The 21,894-nt window shown below is 41.1% G+C and overlaps 1 protein-coding gene across 4 annotated transcripts in view; it reads right to left on the bottom strand.

Moving 5' to 3' along the window:
• The window catches only part of LOC307015240 (sine oculis-binding protein homolog), a 36,114-nt gene that overhangs the window by 3,938 nt on the left and 10,282 nt on the right, over positions 1–21,894 (bottom strand). The window contains exons 2-7 of one of the 4 annotated variants that reach the window (XM_079643743.1): positions 8,305–8,640; positions 5,633–5,762; positions 5,117–5,311; positions 3,955–4,106; positions 2,686–2,781; positions 577–2,469 (exon numbers count right to left, since the gene is read on the bottom strand). In XM_079643743.1, coding sequence (XP_079499869.1) covers positions 586–2,469; positions 2,686–2,781; positions 3,955–4,106; positions 5,117–5,311; positions 5,633–5,762; positions 8,305–8,403 — 2,556 coding nt within the window. In that variant the 5' untranslated portion in view covers positions 8,404–8,640 and the 3' untranslated portion in view covers positions 577–585. Of the gene's footprint in view, positions 1–576; positions 2,491–2,685; positions 2,782–3,954; positions 4,107–5,116; positions 5,312–5,632; positions 5,763–8,304; positions 8,641–21,894 lie in introns of all 4 variants that reach the window. The other 3 variants (XM_079643741.1, XM_079643744.1, XM_079643742.1) reach the window with 3 other exon arrangements.

Below are 21,894 nucleotides of genomic sequence, written 5' to 3'. Positions count from 1 at the left end.
ATGCAAACAAAGCATTGTGACTGTCAGTTTGTGTTCAAGTGATCGCCTTTCAAAGTGACTCTCTCTGCCTGTGCCCTCCACCTCCTTTCCCTGCTGTAACCTTAGAGCCTAAAGGAGTGCCAGGTTACTAGGACTCTCTCTCATTGGCGCCATGCTGTTTAGTGACCATGTGCATACTGTGAGACCTGTGATTAAGCTTGCCTTGTGTATGTGTGAATGTGTGTATGCGCCCATTTTCCAATCCCTCTTCAAATGCCGTTTATAAATAATTGCTCGTTTTTTTAATTCAACCAAACCAGAACATCACATTGATGGCTCTTGCCACACACAACAAAGCCATGGGATTTAAAGAAATGTATGAGAATACAGTAAGGGTCAAGTTCCTATACTCTTGTATCACATGCAATGAATCCAACTCATGGGCAGCTTGTGGCAACTCTGTTGTTGATGTACGAGTTAGATAACAAGGAAAAATAGTGTTCTCCTTTTTTCAATGTACGACTCTGTAATATTAGATGGAGCAGCAAGTGAAAGCAAGTCTATCTATACTTTGCCTTGTAATAGAATCTCTCTCACCTCCATCCTCTACTTATTCTGATCGCGGATTCGTAGGCATCGCCTCTTCAGAGCTGGCTCCACGTCTCCAGCACTGGCCGTATTAGCAGGGCTCCGCAGGCAACCCTTGTCCCTGAGTTTGGGCAAGAGCAGAGGGGTGGTGGTCCCACCTGTCTTTGGCGCTGTGGGCAGGGCATAGGCATGGTCCTCATCAGGAACATGGGCGTCATCTCCTACCTCCCCGACTACTGCTAAAGGCTCTTCTGACTGACTGACTGGCCCCTCAACTCGCACTGGGCCAATAACAGAGCACTTGTTCTCCTTGATGGCCTCCAGCTCACTGAGCGCAGGGTCAGGGGGTGGTGCTGGTACTCTCAGGGGAAGGGGGGAGTCTGGACTAGCGGGTGGGGATGAGTAGGACATCCCGTTTGGACTGTGGTCCTGAGATTTCAGAGCAGAGGATGTGGCATCGTAAAGATGGCCGCTCCCTGTTGGGCTGGTTGGGTTGTGTAAAGGTGTGTGGGAGTCCTGGAGATGGTAGAGAGTGTCATGTGGTGGGGACTGTGGTAGAGGAGGGGTGGGTCTGATGACCTCTTGGAGCCCTGATCTGGGACCCTGCCCAGCTCCTGACTCTCGCAGCCCCGATAGGTCCACTACTCCATTGGCACTTGGCTTAACCTGGGTCCTTTGGAGAACCCTTTGGATAACCTGTCGCTCCGACTGCTGCTGCTGCTTAAAGTCTGTCAGCCCCTCCAACCCTGATGCTGAGTAGGGGGATTCATTGTACTGTGCTCGGGGGGAGGATGCTCCACTGTGAGGGGTGGATGTCGGAGAAGGGAATGGCCTCTCTGATTTAACCCAATCCGTGTTGGGATGACTTGGTGAGGGGAGACCTTGACTCATAGTCGCACCCCATTTGTTGGCTACAAATCTGCTCTCCCCTTCAGGGACCCCTGGAGATGGCGGCCTGGTAGCCCTAGATTTACCTCTGTCTACCCCCTCTGGCACAGGCTGAATAACACCACTGTGACTTGGCGTTTCTACGTTTGCCTTAGCAGGGTAAGGAAAAGGGATAGGAATGGGTATGGGGATAGGTAGGGGGACAATAATTGGATAAGGCACCAGGATAGTGGGGTGGGGCAGAAGAGGGCTAAAGGAAGGAATACCATAGTTCATCATGTGATGCATTGGGACTGGACCTCTTTGCATCATGTTCAGAGGAGGGGAGTGCAAGCCAGGGAAGTAGGCGCCTGGGAAGGGATGCATCATAGGTGGATTCATGGAAGAGTTCGGGGGCTGCATGTGAGGAGAGTGAGGAGGTCTGTAGATGGGGCTTGAAGGTGGGCCTGGGTGCCTGGAAGGGTTGCCAAGGGGGCTTTTCAGGCCCTGGGCATGAAGAGGAGGTCTGATGAAGGGCATGGGGATATGTGGTAAAGGCTGGTGTTCCAAAGGAGGACGAGGATGATGTGCAGGATGAAGGTTAGCAGGGCGGGGGGACATATCCACGGCAGGGGGAGCAGACAGGATAGGTCTCTCCAGGTTCTTCAGTCCAGAGACAGGAACCTTTGAATTAGAAAAGGATGCTTCTGAGGGGGACATGGATTCTGCTGATCCATGGATTGCCGTCGGCCCTCTGGGAGAAAGGTTTCTATGACGGGGATCCCCTGCGCTGCTGATGCTGCTCCAAGACTCAGGAGTGAGTAGTTTTTGCCCGGCCCCAATGGTGTCCGCCCTCCCCTCCTGGCTGGTTCTGTTTGGGCTGGAGCTGGTGAGAGCTGCACGGGCTTCTCGGTAAAAAACGTCCATCTTGTACTGATTCAGACACTTAGTGCTGCAGAACTGGAGTCGTTCTTCTCCAGATCCGAAGTCCAAGTATTCTTTAGTGTGACGAACATGCTTGCACCAATCGCATACCTGCGGTACAGGGGAGAGAGACTGTGGAGGGTCAATTCAGTTATAAATTCAGTCTGAAAACTTTAAGAAATGTTTACAAATACACAGTAATAGTAGGCTGACTTTCTCTCAATGTCTTAAGGTTAGAAGAAAACAATATCTGGAATATACAATCATAAAAAGATAATAACACTTCACATTGTAAAACAAAAGATTGCATTGATAGTGTCCTCTTACTCTGACACTGCTGTTTATCTTCAACACCAGTCTGGGCGAGTCCTCTGTATGGGGGTGCTGAGGGGATCTTTCACCGTGGAGGTCTTCATCTCTGGCCTGACAGGGGAAAACCACAATATGACACTCATGACATAAACCAATGTGAAGCAGTTTGACAACCCTGAGGTAAAAACCCCCCTCCTTTGATGGATTTATTCTCCAATTTATGAGGAAGTAGCTGCGGTTGCCTCAATTGAAAGTGCTACAGTGAAATCATTCTGCGGTCATTAATGCAGAAAAAAAGGTTAAAAACGGTTTGAACTTCATACATGACACCCAGCCCTAAAGGTCAAAACAACAAAGGGAAACCACTGTGTTGTGAAACAGATACAAGTCTACAAAGGAGTAGGGAGATAATGTAGGTGATGTATTGACATATTATTAATGGCCTTGCCAGTATTAATATAGGAAATTCCTCTTGATTCATGAAAGCTGATCTGCTGTGGATCTGAGTGCTCCCCCATTTCTGTGACCCATTGAGTCGTGTTGAGTTACGAAACATGAGGCAGCTGAAGGTAAGGTATGCACTGAAAGTGGACACCTCGCCCCAGGCCTCCTGGCCTTCCTCTTAGACAAGCAGCGACAAGCCAACGGCAATGTTTTCCTCCCGGCCTCCGAAAAACTAGAGGGCTTGTTTCACAGATAGTCTGTTCAGCCCTCCTTATTGTCTCTGTGAATAAACCTATCACAGTTTAACCAACAGTGAAGGTGAAAGGCGATATAGCTGCTTGTCACACCGCACTTCTAAAGAGGGTATATCCATGTCGTAATGGAAGGTGAAAAATCATGGCAATGTGCAACAGAGCGGTTCTCCATACTTTCCTGCCCAGGGCCACTTAATGGCTGGCCCCTCCTCCATTAACGCGAAACTGATACTAAGTGTCCTCTACAAACTTTGACCTCCCTCGCTCCATTCCTATACTGGGTCGTCCATCTAGAAAGTGTGTTCTCAGAGATCCTCTCTTTTAAAAGTAATGACCTCACAAGATCAGACGTTTCTGTTTCTGAAGGTGTTTTAACCTGCCAGAAACCACTTGATACCTGGGTCTGCTGTGTATAGAGTAACATAGCTGGCAAAAACTTGGACCATATCATTTGAAAAATCTAAACATAAATCTACAGATAATCATGCCATAAATACAAATATTTCCAAAATCTCACCAACAAGCTAGAAGCCTGCCCTAAAAGTGAAACTTATTAGTGAAGAATACATTGTGGTTTGCTACTGACCTTATTGCGTTTGAAGTAAGCGCGCCTGCAGGCGGCAAAACACTTCTCACTGCAGAAGCTTTTGAGCTCTGAACCCATGCATAGAGAGTAGCGCTTTACTCCTTCCTTCTGGCACCAAACACACACTATCTGCACATTCTGTACATCTTCAACTGCAGGGGAAACAGAAATAAAGTCACGTCAGTTTATGATTGCATTTTGCAAAAGTTTTACTATTGCGCTTTGCTTAAACAGTCCTCATCTCTGTTTCAGTTGTAAAGCCAGAGTTAGGGATGCAAGTGTAAGACTGTTGTTGTTGAAGATCATTTTTACTGTGGCCATATTAAAAAAGTCTTTATCTTAATGTCAGTATGTTAAAAGTATTATTGTACACTGGCCCACAGCTGGAGGGCCACCAAAACGTCAAGTGAGATATTTCCGACAATTAAATAATTTAAGGAGTACTTAAATATTATATCAGGGAAGCCAGAGATAGGGCTGCACCCCCTGTTATTTCTCAATATCTGCACCACCACTTTATGAGATCCATAGGGGTACGAACCCCGACACAATTTGAAATGTTTTAAAATAAACAATGATGGGTCCAAGATTGAACATTGAGTGTACAATGTAAGAACTGTAGCCCTTATTATATAACTTCAATGATATGTGCAGTGCAGCGTGACAATCACTGGGTTACCATTACTACCCCGTTCACCCTGATAACACAGATGCATTTGGAAGTCAACCCATGTCTATTTTTATCATTATTTAATTCTAGGCTTGTGCACGCTGTCAAAACATCAGAAAGTGTAATGTTTTTCAGACACATAGGTCCATATCAAATTATAATATTAAGCCGATTTAACTTGTTCAGACGAACTAAGCCGATTCCTCATGAGCTGCAACTCGTTTTTAGTTTAAAAGCAAAAAAAGATTCTTGGAGCAAAAGGACATATTGTATTAACCAGTATTACAATTTCTCTAAAGATCTTTTGGGAATGTCATGAGAAAAAAATGCTGAAACCAATATATGCCCCATCCACATTGCCCATCATAAACTCTTGATTTCAAATATAGACTTGCTTCAAATTGACAATCATATGTGCATGTGTAAGTCTGAGAGCTACAGCCATGCCATGAGCTAATTTACATCACTTGGTGTGTAGTCGAGTAGCACTACCTGCTGATGGCTTTATGAGGGGGACAATGACAGGGGCACTCTTGTGCTCGTTGGAAGTGTTGAGGGACGAGCATGTTGAGGAAGAGGAGGATGAAGAGGAGGGGACACTGGAGGACTCTCTCTCTCCGCTCTTCATGGCGAGTACCGAGTGACTGACTTTGGTGTCCACGCTCTTGGATTTTGGCACTGAGTTCTCTGAAAGACAAAAGCACACTATAAAGCTGTATATTTGTCATGTAATACAATAGCATACATCCACGGTATGGCTAACATGAAACTGTAACGTCTTCTTTGCAAATAACAATGACCTACACTGACTTTCTAGAACAGTGGTGTTGAGAAACAATAGATGCATCTGAGTGAATGAAACTTGAGAAGTTGCAACTACAGCAGAGTACGTCTGGCTAATTTGAACAGTGACTCAATGTCTGCACAGAAACCTGCAGAACCTGTCAGTGTAAATTCAAGAAGACTCTTGAACTCAGTGAACAGTGAACTCTTGACACCTCCCCTCACCTTTTAGCACAGACACATGCTGACGCCTCTCTCTGTAGTTTCTGATCTCGTTGGCCTCCGAGTCTCTGAGGTCCACCTTGTCATAGCCGTACCATCCCAGGAGCTCGTTCATGGTGCTTTCTGCAAACGTCTACATGAGAAAAAGAGGGAAATAAATCACTGATTAATTCTCTATGTAAAGGGATACGGTAACTGAGCCATAGTCTGCCTGCAAGTGGGAAATTGTGACCGTACGTCTTAGGGTTGTTAGTGGAACTTTTTATCCTATGTTAAACATAATCAGACCTTCCTTCTCAGAATCAATGCAAGGGATTCTTTCTCAGCCCCAGCCCATTTGGGGAAATGAATATGGGCACAGTGGAGTACAGTATGACGCTTTTTCCATGATGTATTCAAGTTGTTTACTCTTGCTAAATCTGAGACGGAAAGGTTTAAAACCTAACACCAGTGTGAAATCTATGAATCATCCTTTGTTTATCTCTCTTAATTGGAAAAAAGAGAGAGAAAAGAAAACTGTTCCCCGCAGATGGGATGTGTGGTCCCTTTTTTATTTTTTTATTACGTCCAGATGAAAATAAAAAAAACAGAAAACACAAAGGTCTCTCTCTTTATCCACCCACCTCTCTCTGTGGCTTTGGGCGAACCGGATTGGAGGAGAAACCTGATCCGGAACGGGCAGAAATCAGAGCGGGACACCCTACACCACAGCGAGGTCCCACGGTTCTCGGAAATGCCCCACTCCTCTCTCTTCCTCTCTCTTCTTCTCTCTCCAGTGTCCACCACTCTCACTCTATTCCTCTGCTTTCCATGTCCCTCCCCTTGCCTCTCTTCCTTTTCTCTGCCCCCCTTTACCTCCCATCTTCACCATCCACTCCAGCACCTTCCAGCCCTGACACCCGACACAGCTCTGCCTCTCAGGTTTCAACCTTTTCCAGCAGAGCCAGTCTGCTGTGGTGGTGTTGTAGTGCTGTAGTACTGACTGCACATTCTTTCCCCTGCTTTCCTCACTCCGACCTCTGCTCTGCTCTAGGGCCTCAAAGAAATGGATCTCTCCCTTGCTTGCTCGCTTTCTGCTGTGTGTGTGTGTGTCTGGGAGAGTGTGTGGGTGAGTGCAAGCAATGGTATCATATCCAGCTAAATATGCCTAACGATGATTAAAGTTAAGTATCCGGTGTCTGGTGCTGCGCTCGGGTCTGACGTGGAGGGAGTAGGTCCGAATGTGGTGTTGAAACAGATGTATTACAGAGACAACACAAGGCTGGACCTCAGCTGAGCTAGAAATCAGTGAGACTGCCTTCCTGTCTGTCTCTTTCTCTCCCCCTTATCCTCCCCCTTTGACTCTTTTTAAAAAAGGTGCACATCTTTATGATTTTACTTTGTCCCATCACATCTAATTTGGGTATCCTCTTCTTTATTCAAACAGCTCAGTTTCATTTAGTCTCTCTGTTTTCTTGTTTTCCCCCCACCAGTCCACTTCCCACAATATTGTTTTTGTTTCTTTTTGGCAGTTCAGACAAACATCTGCTTTGTGAGAGTGACAAGCCATATCCCGAACCACAGAGAGAGTTGCAGCCAAAGGCAACAAACTGGGGCCGACCCTGAGATTCAGCCCAGCAGGCTCACATCAAGAGGGGATAGCGTTTCACATGTTTTGATTAAAATTAGTTAATTTGTAACTCTACACCTCCCCTGGATATCAAATGCTACAATCCAAACCACTTACACATTAAGAGCACATTTCCTCTCTCACGAAAAGGCCAAAATCTCCTTCCTTCGCCCCAAAAGAGTTGCTTGTCTTTTTTGATTTCTGAGCTCTTGCTTGAAGGAGCTTCAGATATCACTTACAACCACCGTCAACACTCTCAAATACTCAGTGTCCAAACCCAAACAAAGCAGACAATCCATGGATTAGTTTCCATGCAGTAATGGGCTCATAATGGTGGGAGGGAATCAAAGTCTGTTACTGTGATTTAACTGTGACTGTCCTTTAAAGAAATAGACAGAGGAGGCATTCTTAAAGGATATGCCCCAATGAACATGATCTCTGCATAGGCAAGTTATTCTGGTGTGAAATTAACACAATTTAAAACTTTTTTATTGTGCTTAAGTGTTTTCCGTTGTATGACATTGATTATTTGTAGGAAATAAATTCACTCTCTCTTTTGGTGAGCACAAGGGAAAGACTCTGTGGTAGGCTACAGCAAGTGTGCGCACTGAAAGAGCGGGGAAGAAGTGACGCACATCTGGATCTCCGCTGGACATTACGGTGAGCGCGTCCGGCCACAGCTGGCCTGACATGGCGTCCCAAGACCAGTCCACTCATAATGACTGCGAAACTCTATAATCAAAACTTCCTGTGTCTCTGTGTTAGACATTTCGAGTTTACATCTATAAGAAAAGTTTAATAAGGTTCTGTCTTCCAAAGGGGATCACATTTTAAAAGTTGTTTTTCTAAATGTGCCACAAAAGTATATTCATAACCTATTGCTTACATAAAAGACACAAGGAGAGCATTCACTGAAAACAAACAAAGTTTAACTTTTTCCAGGATTGAGTTTTGCGCAGTTCATTCTCCTCTCTGAGTGGAAAGTGATTTTGCGCGTATACAAAAAGTTTTGGCTGGGTCAACACGACTCTGTTGATATAAATATAGAAGTTGGAAACAAACTCACTCCCACCTTCATCTCCTGGTTGATTTCCCTTTTCACGGGGTGCGCAGGTTTCCTGCTGCGTTTATTTTCCGGTGGTCTCCCTTTCTCCATCTCTGGCATAGTCCTTGTCTGGCAGGATCCGAACCGGATCAGTGTTGGTTGTCAGCTGGAGGTTTTTAGAGGAGAAGCTTATAGTGAAAGCTGTCACTCCCGGTGACAGCGGCTGTCATTCCCGGACGTCTGAGTCCCTCATCTGGGCTTCACACCATTGGAGTGGACTGAACATGCGTGCGCTCCGGGCTGGAGGCTCCGCAGCAGAACAATCAGCACTCTCTCTTCTGCAACGCTGACAAACACCTGCAGGTAACAAAGATAAGGCTTCCGGTTGAGACTTTCAAACTAAATTGTGAACTTCAACCTGACATAATGTGTTTTCTAAGGACAACCAAGGTTATGATCAACAATTAAACTTTAAACAGTTGATCTCGGTATGAATAAAAAGAAAACTCAAAATTACCAAAATGATTAATGACCAACATGTATGAAAAACGTAAACTTTAGGAAACTAAAACGTCGCTGATGCTGATAATTTCTTTTGTATTTCAAATAATAATCCCAATTGAAGTCATTTTGAATATTAACAGCATGTGTGCCACAATTAATAGTCAAACCTGACTATGAAAGCTCTCTTGGTTTAATCAAACCAAACATCACAAGTCAAACTCACATTAAAATCAAACAAATCATTGACAAAATACCATCTTAACCATAAAACTGTTCATGTAATAATACTTAATTGTCTCTGTTCTCTGTATCAGGTCTAACATATTGCCTTGAGTAAATATATGTTCAAAATAAAAGGCTATAGATATGCTTTTTGTATTGTCTTAATAAAGTGATCCTTTAGGCTTTTATTGTGAAATCAAAGTTACCTAGCTTCCGGTATAACTCCTGCTCTCTCTCTCTCTCTCTATTAAACTTGACACTGCCCTCTCCGGATAGGGAAGGGAGGGCCCTGTGATTTGATGTAACCCAACACCTGGCGCCCACCCCTCCCAAATCTCAACAGATACATTTCATAAGGAATGCGAAGACTGTGTTTTATCTGAGGGGACACAGTACAAACACTGTCTGTAAACTCGTCTTAAAATAAAGAGATGAAAAGAACGCTGTGAGTTAAACGATACCATGACAGAATGTAAGGGGATTTTCTCAAATGGGATCTGTTTGATCAGTGATTCCTTGTGTGACATTGTTTGTGTATTTGTGTGCACTGCATACAAAAAATCCACCTGTAATGTGCACGTTTGGCTCCAGGGCAACCTTTGCTTTTGGAAAACTACCACAGGTTGGATTTACATTCTAATGGACGGTTAGGCTATAGTTTATTACGCTTATATCATGTTTCTAGGTCCAGTAAGGAAGACATGGAGAGGGGCGAGTTGCATTCATCCACATGGTATTTCATGTTGGAAATAAATAATATGTTATAATCTTTTTTTTTGCATTTTCATTGAAGTGTCTCCACTTGAACTTGCATCGGTTTCATACTCATGAAGAATTAGCCCATACAGTTCGTTATGACATTGCCAAGTAATAGGCAAACTGGGCTTTCACTACACTGAAAAAAATGAAATGTGACTTTAATATTTGATAAGATATTAGGTTCAACTTAATTATTGCTTTCAACTAACCTAATACAATTATGCATAGTCTGTTGACATAATACATTTGATTAAAGTCAATGTGTACTGCATTCTTTAATGTGTTTCCTTCGCAGAACTTTCACTTGGTGGCTAAACCCCATGCAGAGAGACAGACAGGTAGACAGACAGGCGGGACGTGAGGCCTGTTTCAGAACCTCTCTCCTCTCTGGTTGGAGGAGCGACCACGGCTCGTGTAAACAGAAACCCGATCCAGCGCAGGGCTTTGGTTTCGCCCCCTCGTACACCCGCTGATGATACCCGATCCGGGCCCAGCTTTGGGAACAGGGCTTATCTGATGCCTTACAAAAGGCCCCTCTCTCCGGCTCTCAATAACAGCGCACATCTGGTGCCTCTGCAGGGAGCGCTGTCCCTTTAGGTTCCTCTGGGGGGTGAAGGCAAGGATAAAACCGTCTCACTGTTCCTTCTCACTGTTCCTCAAGAAACACACAAATGAGAACACTATACGTCCAAAGTTACACTCCCCAACATCTGGACCGAGTCATAAAAAGTGGCCACTTGAGTAGCAATACTTGCATTATTTCCCATGAATACATAACTATACGATTATCCTGTCCATTTAGAAGATGATTGACAATGTTATACTGGTCTTCACAGAATAAAGATATATAGTGTGATCTGCTTTGGCTTACAGTAATGTGTTTCCTCCTGTAGAGGGCGATGTCCACCTACTAGTTTTGAATAGTTGTGCAGATGAATATAGCCATGGTGTTTTCCCTGCATCAAATTACATGCAAATGCATTCCTGATTATGGGCATTTGTGTTTCTGGATCAGTGACAAAATACACTGAGCTGTAGCATTTACAACGAATTTAACTTTGTTTTACCCGTTATGATAAAAAGATCAGCAAACACGCACACTTCTTATCATACAAAGGAATAAGTTGCTCATTAATCAGCTTATAAAGATGTTCCTCTGTAGCTCCTGATTAAGGTGATAAGCTGTTTACTTTTCACGAGTGTTATAATAATTTATTATGTTTGGATACACTTTTTTCTTAGTTAAAGTTATTGCTTTACTTTTTCACTAAATTTGATTGGCATTCACTTTTTTGGAGGGAAGAAGTATTCAGATTCTTTACTTGAGTTAAAGTAACAATACATTAATGACAGCATACTTTATTTCAAGTAAAAGTCTTTCATTCAGAATCTTTCTTCAGAAAAAGTACAAAAGTCAGCAAAATGTACTTAAAGTATAAAAAGTAAAAGCAGTAATTCTGCAGAAAAAATGCCTCCATGTGTGATTTATTATTATATGACATTATTAGTTAATAGTGTTGTATCATGTTGCATTTTACTCATAAGTTCTGATACAAAAAAATGATTTACTTTTTGTTCAACAGTATGATGGATAATTGTACTTTTTTTTACCTTCAATATTAAGTCCACTAGTTTATTATTTAGAGCTGCATTATGTTAATGGTTCTGAAAAGTAGCTAAACATGTAACTAAACATATAGTGGAGCAAAAGTAGATTTACAGAAGTTTAAAGGAACATTTTATGAAAATACTTTAGTAAAGTTCAAAATTGTTGTTACGTACAGTACTTGAGTAAATGTACTTTCCACCACTGCTTTTCTTGCATGGTCTGTCCATTCACAGAGAAAAAAAGAGACATTTCAACAATTTTAACGGTGCAACCTGATATACTAAAGCACTCTGTAGAAACTAGCTAATATTAAATAACATTAATAACAAGGACTACTTCAAACTAATTACAAAGTTACAGTTGAATCCTGTGCTGAACACTAGGTGTCGCTGTGGCCAAATGCATGTAGCTATGGCCTGGCACGAGAGCTCAACAGGTAGTGATAACTTTTACATTTTAGATTTTTTATTTTCCCTCAGATCTATGTCCCTTTATTTTTAATAGAAGTTACATAATTCTGAGTTATATCAGTGGAAATAGGTATTGACATCAGAAATCTAACGGTCTGAATCAGTATCACCATGGCAGCATAACGGTGGGAGCAGTGTGCAGGTGAATAAAGATGGTACGTCCGGCTTTACTACGTTGGTGAAAGTGTTTTTCTCCACAGAGCAAGGCATTTTATCATTTGGAAAGAAAGAGGACCGTTTGGGGCTTGGATGGAGCATGCGCGCTCAGCTGACTTCTTTAATGTTTTATAAAATCCCACTACTGAATACAATTAGCATGACGTGTGTCATCGTGTGCACAATTAGGAATCCTGTGCAAGAATCAAAACCATTATTATTTACATATATTAAATGTAAATTCTTTCTTCAATCATGTCCGCGATTGTGCAAGGGTCCTATCGGCTACGTCACAGACCTGTAGCTGATATAAAAAGCTCCGTCTGATGCTGCGACTACATTAGAGAGAAGCAGCGTCTGTGGGCAGTCTCCTCCATCTGGTCAAATTACTGCAACAACAAAACAAAAAAGGCGAGAAAATGTCCAAAATGACGATCGTTCAGCTTGGAGTGATTGTGTTCGCCATATGTTTATCAACACAGGTATGCTGATATATCTTTTGTGTATTTATACGCTTCCAATTACATTTTTATTTAATCGGAAAAGGTTGACATTCATTTGGATGTGATCTTTATTTTTTACGGATGGAAATGACCGTGTGCCGATGGGTTATTTGACTTTAATTATGTTTTTAGATGGAGTTTAGACGCTAATAGTCGGTGTGATGGGTTGGATTACATCAGGCTAGACAGTCTACATTCTCCTGGGAAATTAACATGACCCTGAATCAGTCGATTTTTAAATTGGTTTATGTCTTTAATTACATTTTATTCTCTGCCATAATTCTCTTTTTCACATTTAGCCTGTCTTTACCTCCGAGTACACTCGGGTGAATTAATGATTCAGGTGCAGTGTATTGTCTTGCTGTGCAAAGGAGGGGTGAGAATCTAAAGTTTCTTTTCGGTGTGTGCCAAACGCAACCTGATACGCACGAGCAGTAACTTAGGTCCCTTTTTTGTTTTTCTTGTTGTAAAGCACAAACCCTATTATTTGTAAGATGAGTAATCAAAAACAACTGTGGAAACAATTTGAAACTTGGTAAAGGTTGATTGACATTTTAATTGAACACTGTTTTGGATTTAATTTTGTGTGCAAGATCTCAGTATGCATTAATGAGTTTTACTCCAGATAATAGCTTCCTGTAAACTGTATCAGGGAATCTGCCATCTATGTAAAGCATTAATCTTAACGGTATTTCCTTCTTCGTTCTGTTCGAATGTACCAGGCAATTTGCATTCTATGTAAAGCATTCATCGTAAGAGCATTTTCCTCTTCTTTCTGTTCAAATTTATCAGGCAATTTGCTTTCTATGTAAAGCATCAGATGTTTATCATCAGTGGAATCCATTGTATGACATCTCAGCTCAGCACAAAAAAAGAGGCTTTGTTGCAGTACAGTTTGTCAAGTTTTAAACCCTCAACCCTACCCCTCCTCTTATTATTATTACAACAGGCGGCAGACAACAACACAGACCCAATACCAACGACCTCCACCAACTCCAACCCTAACACCACCACCATGGCCACAGACACCAACAGCAGTTCGGCCAACACCACAGACACCACCGGAGCAGGCATCTCGCTGCACGCAGGCACCTTCTCCTTTCTGATCCCCGTCACCATGGCAGCCTCTCTCCTGCAGCGCTACTGTTGAAGCCCCTGGACCCCCAACCCCAAAGCCCCCTCTTTTCTGCCTCTGCACCTCCCAGTCCAACCTCCCTCTTCTCGCCTTCGCCGCACTACACAGACACCACAAGACTAACATGGATGGACACACCACAACCTTCTTTGTCCTCCTTAAGTAATGATAATATTATGTATAATTCAAGACATTTCTTTCAATAAAAGAGGGTTTAACCTGGAGATCGTCAGCCCCTTGCATGGAATTGAAATGAATGGCCGCTCACCCAGCTTCCCTTTTGGCTTTTGTTTCCATAGTCACGCCATCACATTATGGAGATGCTCAGGGCTGCGGTTGTCATGTCACATGTCTTGATTAAAATGCGGACCACTTGAGTGTACAGAGGTTCTTTCTGTGGCTTTAAATCCACCGCGCAATCAGAAAGGTGTTCGTTTAGTGAAGTTTGGCACATAGGCGATTAAAAACAAAATGGTGGGTCGGATTTTTAGTTGGGCTCTTTCATAATTTGGCTCTTGGGTCTTTTTATTAGAAATGTCAAAGAGATGTATGTAGCAAATAAGTTGCCACAAGACTTGTGTCAGTTCTGCCTTGTGATTTTTAAAGATGCGTGGTCTTTTACAATGAGGGTTTGATTGACACCTTTACCCCCTTCATCCATGGGTTAGACCCAGGAATTGAATGTCTGTATAACCATATGGGAAGGGTTGATGTTAGATTTATATTTCTCCCTTATAGTTTATATTTTGTATACATGGAAATGTTGTACTGTTTATTAGTTTGGATATGATAACGGAAGAAATGACAATGTACAATAAATAATGAAAAATGACGACAACTTTACTTTGTTTCTTTGATATCTGTATTGGTTTATCTGTTCAGGGAAAGCAGCACTAAAGCCAATATTCTACTTTTGACTGGATCTTTAGGGTTTGGTGATGTTGTATTCATAATTTCTTAAATGCCAGCATGTCTAGATGGGCAACTGCCTGAACTTAAGGCCAAAGATGGACTCAGTTTTCTCTGATCCCCCTTTGATTTCCACGGGATAAGTGTCAGAGTGACTCTAACTGGATATGAAACAGTACAGGCTCTATGGTATTCTAGTTATTTACAAGGTCTAAACAAGCCTGCATACAACATTTAGAGAACGATTCTTCCCCTGTCTCTACCAGGAAGACAGAAGCGATGTAAGCTGTTAGCATGCAGGAACCTGTTATTTCATTATCATTATTTAAATCTTTCAATGACTGGAAGAAAAAATGTAATCCTTAAGATTCCCTGAGGGGTAACAATAACATATTTGATGAGGTGAACAACTAAAGCTTTGTTGCTATTACTTAAAACTGTCTTTGTTCAACTCTCTAACAGCTCCAAAGCAAGGAAAACATATATACAGTGTATAGACAAAAACTAATAGTAAAGAGATGAATATGTACATGTTTATTTTAAATACACATAAATGAAAGAGTTTAGCTTAATAGGAAGTCATGCTCTTGGGAACAAATCATTTGATATAGTAATTTGCCAGCATTAAAGTAGAATATCTTAGGTAGGGTAATAAAGAGGAATGCGTATTGTGCAGTACTTCTTCCATTTCCTACCTTCACGGTGCATTGATCTGCTTTCTTTTATTGGTTATTTTCTGGAAAGCACTCAATTGCAAGTATTAAAACCCGACCAACGGGAAGCAAAACTACAAAAGCACTACTGTATGCATGTGTGGATGATCACAGTGATGGCAGAGTGAGTAGCGTGCAGCTCGGAAATGCATCAGCACCAGTAAAGCCAGCCTCATGTCTCATTAACTCATCCTATTGTCTCTCAATCCTCTCTCTACCCGAACAGCGCTGTTCCCTCATCTCCGCTCCCTTTTAACATCCTCTTTCCGGATCTATCCATTTACTGTCCACCAGTCTGGTCTGCAGGGACCCTATAGACGTGGGCTCTCAAAAATGACTAAGGCTTTTCTTCTCCTATAAAACGCTGTTGAAGAAGAGTTTTGCTAAAGTGGGAGTATTTCACTTCTATATGATAATAATTTACTTGATTTTAAGTTTGAAAAAACATGACAAAAAGAATACTAACTGAAACATTCATCATCACCAATTCAAAAAGCCCATGCAACATTATTAAGCATTCATCATGTAATTTGCTTTATCAGATGTTTGGAAAGTCCCACTGTAGATAATGACGTGAAATGATGTTTCTCGTATGATGCCTTTTACATCAGGTGTATGTGGTGGACTCGAAATCAATACAAAAATAAACCCGCTATCAAATCTTTTGGTGGAATTACTTCACTAAAACCCTTCATACTATTGTGTCATAGTTATAAAGTGTTTGCCAAATCACTCTTTGGTACAACATGGATTGACAAATGCAATTGGCATTGCTGATAACACAATCATTTGTCTGTAAATGAACATGACATCTAAGGGCTTAAGTGTGTAGGTGGCTGCATTGTGACACTCTAAAAACAGAAGTAAAGGCTTCTTTGTTCAGCCCTATGCATGCAGAGCCCACTAGAATTGATTTAATTACATTTCAAATGGTCTGGAAATGGACAACTACAGCATGTTTGTTAAGAAATTGTCTTGCTTTGAACTGACATTTGATGGTGGTCTTTGAGCCCTTATGATAAAAGGGAGGTGGGTAATGAACACCTTCACACTACACTGCAGTCTTTAAAGTCATTACAAGCAGTTTTGTCATTGGATTGCTATAAAAAGGTGTCCATGGTTCAGTGAAAAAATAACATAACATAATGTAATTAAAAAGGCAGTAGTTTAGTATGGTATTTTCCTCTTTTAGTGTGTTGGATAACATTGGCTATGTGCCAACTATATTTGTTCTATCCCTGTATACTTTCATGCATTTAATGTAAAGCTTAATTTAAGACTAATAAAGCTCTATAAAAAACTACAGTTATTTTGCCAGTAGATAGCTGTGTCATCAGCATGGAGGTCTCAATGAAGAAAGTCAGTTGTTGTATAGCAATCTTACTGCTATGGATTTACTGTCGACACATTAAAGCAACCACTGTTTGTGACCAAATTCAAATACAGTATAACCCAGTAACAGTATATAGACTTTGAACTAATAGGAGTTCAAACACAAAATGTTACCAAATCATTCAAAACATGAATCACATGACCCTTTGCTTTCATTCCACAGAGAGAGCCAATCTCCAAACTTGATACATTTTTAACAGTGACGCCCTGTTACGCAGAAAACGTTCAAGTGTCTCCCTAAAAGTCGTTAGAATTTGGCTTATGAGTCTAGCAGAATGTAGTATGTACAGTAATACTTACTAATACTGGACTGCTGAGTCATTTCTACAGAGATAAGTGCTCCTTTCCTCTCTTTTAATGATTATGATCCAATACAGGAAGTAAAACATCTCTTTGCCACATTGTGGCAACATTACCATAAAGCACTTCCCATCAGTCATAGAGTTTACAGTGCTTTGCTTTGTCTGTTTATCCATTGTGTCAAGTCCAATCTGAATTTCTGTATAAGCCAGAGTTGCTGTTTCCATTGACATCATAAGCATGACTTCCTGTGTGCCAGTGTTATTCTTTTTTTCCTGTGAAGATCCATTAGACACAGGATGTTAGCCATGAAAGCAATCGTGCACTTTAAGCTTTCATGATGTAGGTAAGTCACTATCATGTTACATCAAATGACATTTTAAAAAGTGGATTTTTGTGTCTATTCGATGACACTTTCTTTGAAGTTAAATTGACTTTTAGTAATAGAAAAAATAAAGATCTTAGTTTAATTATGTTTTAGTACAGTTTCACTTCCATTCTCCTTTACTACATCTTGTCAGTTTACTAAAACATTCTATCCCTATATACCTGAATAACATACAGTGACCTCTCGTTTGGTTTTAGGAGTGACACCCAGTAGACCTTTAATCATTGATTGGCTTTATGAATTATTCAGACGGCCGCCAGTGTTGCAGGGGACAATGTCACACACACACATATAACGCTCTACTCCCTGCCCACATGGACACCCTTCTCCTTGGGGCCTTTCTTTGTGTGAAAGCAAGTGGTGCAATGACACAGTCACTGATCATACACTGTGAAGAGAGGTGAGAGGTGTGTACGTATTTAGTTGCTCTGTGAAAACTAGTAAAAGCATATTTATGTGTGTTTGTGTGGCAATAATGTAACTGATATTAGATACAGTCGTCACGTTTCTGTCATTATGGGCCCCCCTGACTTGTGTCAAGTTTCAGGACTGTAGTAAGACGACTCCCTACTGAGTTGCTCAGGAACAATAAAGTAGTTGTTTAGAGAACAAGCTTATATTTTTCAGTCAACAATAACACACATGTCCTAAAATTAACCATTTCCAAAACTACAAATAGCTTGATTTGCAATGATTCTGCTAAATGGGAGAGTTTATAGCTTTCAGTCTGATGGAGATGGTTTTGGGCTCATGAATAATCCAGTTTACACCTCACCCAATTCTGAGGCTTGGTGTCACACCTGTCCAACCCTGTGCTTGTTGCCTAGTGTCCAAAAAACCCCTCTCTTCTCTGGAGGATTCATAGATGGGAGATAATAATTGTTTGACTTCTCAAATGGTCAAAACAGAAACAGCAGCTGCTCACACGCTGTTCTCACAGTAACCTCAGTACAGCGACCACTAATTTGCTTGCTACAAATTAAAAAGATAACAGATGGCAGCTAGATCAAAACAATCTATTATAGGGGACACATTAATTGATCATTCTAGACCTACAGATGCTATAAAAGGGAATTACACAATGGTACCACTCTTATTATATCCTTTGCAGTGTTTATAAATTGTAACTGATAGATTGTATTCATAGTTAATAATATTACAAATGCTTTATCAAAAGTATTTGTGGGTTTTTCATACTTCCTGATGAAGACAGCCGCTACAACAGTTAAGTGGTCCATTACTGGGTCTTGAAAACAGTGTCAAGTGTCTTGCCAGAGGATCATAACCTAGCAACCCTTTTTTATTAAGGTCTTTTAACAAATCTATATATTTACGTATTATCCTTTTACAACACTATCCATTATCTTACGACACTGAAGCAAACCAAACAGAAATTTTAACTACTAACTGAGGTTTCCTTGGGCTAATTTGCTAACAATTCTCAACCAATTGTGCATCTATAGCAGTGAAATGGACTATCCAAAAGTCTCTCCAAGTCAGATTAGTTTTCAAGAAAAACAAACCCATTCAAATGACTGTCGTGCCGCTGAAGACCCAAATTTGTTAGCGAACAACAAACAAAGTCACAAGCACCGAATAGAAGCACCTTCTGAGTTACTTGTTTATCCAAGACATTTACATTCTTGCAAACCTTCTCTCTCACATTTGCAAGTTTTCCATTTCATAAACATGCACTAATAACTTTGAGTTCAACCTTTACTCTCAAATAAACTAGTTTATTTAGAAGCAAATGGTGACTCTAGTCATCACAACAACTATTTACTTGTATCCAAAGCACACTCCAAAAGTAAATACATATAGTTACGATGATGGTAATGAAGAGCTGCATATTTAAAAAGTAGCCTACTGTCAAATGTTGTTAGGGTACCTGGCTACCCACATTACTGCACAAATACAATCAATCATTTAATTTGATGTGTTTTATATACATAACTCAATCATTATCTGTTATCTAAAAAGCTTTACATGTTAACGCTCTATGGTTTCTCATGGCAATGTTACATAGACCCGGCGGCAGACATACGTCTCTGGGAGGGCATTTGATTTACCAGGGCGGGGGCGGGGGCGGGGGCGGGCCCACCCCGAAACTTACATTTCCCGGGAAATCTGAATTGTCAAAGGGGGGGGAGCTGTTAGACGCTCGAGATTTGTCAACGGGGGGCGGGTTGGTTTTGTGGCACATTTGTAACGCTGTGCTAACTTGGGCAAGCACGCAGGCAAACTTGAGGAGCGCACATAGGGCGGAGTGAGGTTGAGCGATGGAGAGAAAGGGAGAGAGAGAGAGATTGAGCGAGGCAGATAGCGTGTGCAGCGGTCTGCTTGCGCACAGAGCCGGAGTTTGTGAGAGAGCCGGCTTGAGAGTCAATTTCTCTTCAAAATATAATTGATTGCCAGCCTCCCTTGTCCCTGGCTGGCTTGCTAGCTCGTTGGTAACGTAACTGATTTCTTCTAATGTGCCTGCATCTGGCATTGAGTTGCCATATTCCTTTCATGAACCACTTCCTGATATCCATTGTTGCAGATAAATAAAAATGATAATAGCCAAACTAACCTAGCAAGAGTAAACTGACAGGTTGCTGTGCCGCATCTCACTTAAAAACCCACACGACTCAACCCAGCGAAAAAACAGTCTCGTGCGCAGCCTTTCATTCAGAATTTCATAGCAAAATAAAAAAATTATATTAAACTAATCTTTCAACATAGTTTAAAACAAAAATAAATATTAGGACAGAGCCCTACAAATAACAACCATAAACATAATAATAAAACAATTAAAATGTTGTATTCAGCCCTGATTAAAACTGCGGGCCCAAATCTCTGAATCCTGGGTCTGATGTTACATATTGCGATGATTCCATTATCCTAATGTTTTTCTTTATGCAAATCATCTGTTCCTGTCACCATTTGACTGTCTGGACAGTGATATGATTTTGAGTTGTTTTACCAAGAAACTGTTACTTCTTGTTAAAGCCCCTATCACACTGTCCTGAAATGTACACCCGATGGACATACGAATATTGAATTGTGAATTTCGCACGAAGATGGCCCCGAACCACACACAAAGGCAACATTTACATTACATTTAAGTAATGTAAATGTTGACAACTGCAACTAAAGTAACACAAACAATTATGTTAAAGTAGGCCTACTATGATACTGTACTGATATTTTTTTCCGACTTTGTTCTTTACTTTCTCCGTCTTTATATGTAGAAGATATTAAGTTTTCTTTCTCCGTCTTTATATGTAGAAGATATTAAGTTTTCTCATGTTGTTTCCATGGTAACAACAACTTCCTGTCAACTTGCCTTCAAAATAATATATTATATCCTTTTCAGTTTCACAAAACGGGTTATTTACATAATATGTTTACATGATTTTTTTGTGCTATTAACAACCAGATGGACACACGGTAAAGGAAATGTTCAAATTTGTCTCTGATCGTAGCAACATCGGGCCATTCGTGAGGGCATCTTAAGCCTTCGTATGACCGCCGGTGTCATCATCGGCATACTCACATATGACGGAGAAATTATATCATGAAAGTTACGGTGCTTATTAAGCATTTTAAAACGTATGTGGTAAGTTGCCAAAGTGCTTTGTTTTGAACGTTCATCAGTATTATAATCAAAAAGACAAATATGAACTTTAGTTTTTACTGAAATGATCAAATAAAGTCAACATTTCACTGAGCTGTGTGGGGTTTGTTCAACTTTTAAAAGATGTTTGAATGGTGATATACACAGTGATAGGTGTTAAAGACTAACGTTTATAATAAATACATTTGTATTTATTTTAAGATATTTTCATAGTTCATACAATCATACGTATTGGGATCATTTGTATTAATGTGGACCGGAGGGAGAGGGTGACGAGCATAAGTTTCACTTTAATTTTTTATTTCAATTCCAATTTTGGTCATGAAGAATATGTTTCTCTGTTGTTCATAAAGCGTAAAGCAACAGCATCAGAGCACGGTGCAGAGTCTCTAGATGAGTTTACAGTAGTCCGTCGTTCTTATTAAACATCCATGTTGTAGTCCGTTGTATAGAAAACTGTAGTTTCCATAGTTTCCCCACAGCAGCGCATCATAAACACGTCGGATAGTGAAAGTGCATTCGGATTCTCTAAACTTTGTACCGCAGTCTCTTCTCCTAAGTCCTTTTGAATTCTCCTATCCACTATCCCTTAACCCCGTGACGTTTCACTCAGAGGTCAAGGAATAGGAGATAGGGTTAGAATTTAGGAGCTGATTTTTAAACTATCCGAACGCAGTACCATATGTGTTCGGGGGCCGTCTCTTACCAATGACGTCACGCATTGTGCGCATTGTGATTGGCTGTACGGTAATTTACCCAGGGGTGCTCGGGGGCAAATCACATCTACAGATCATGACGAACCGAATTGAAGTATTCCTATGCCTACTCCTAGCGTTTGAAAATGTTTGTGAAAAACATGTAAAAAAAACATGAAAACGGAGCAATGGCTGTACGGCAACTCAAGAGGACCATCCTACACGGTCAAATTCCGA

Source organism: Notothenia rossii, assembly GCF_949606895.1.
Source record: "Notothenia rossii genome assembly, chromosome: 8".
NCBI lineage: Eukaryota > Metazoa > Chordata > Actinopteri > Perciformes > Nototheniidae > Notothenia > Notothenia rossii.
This window is presented reverse-complemented; position numbering and strand designations above follow the sequence as displayed.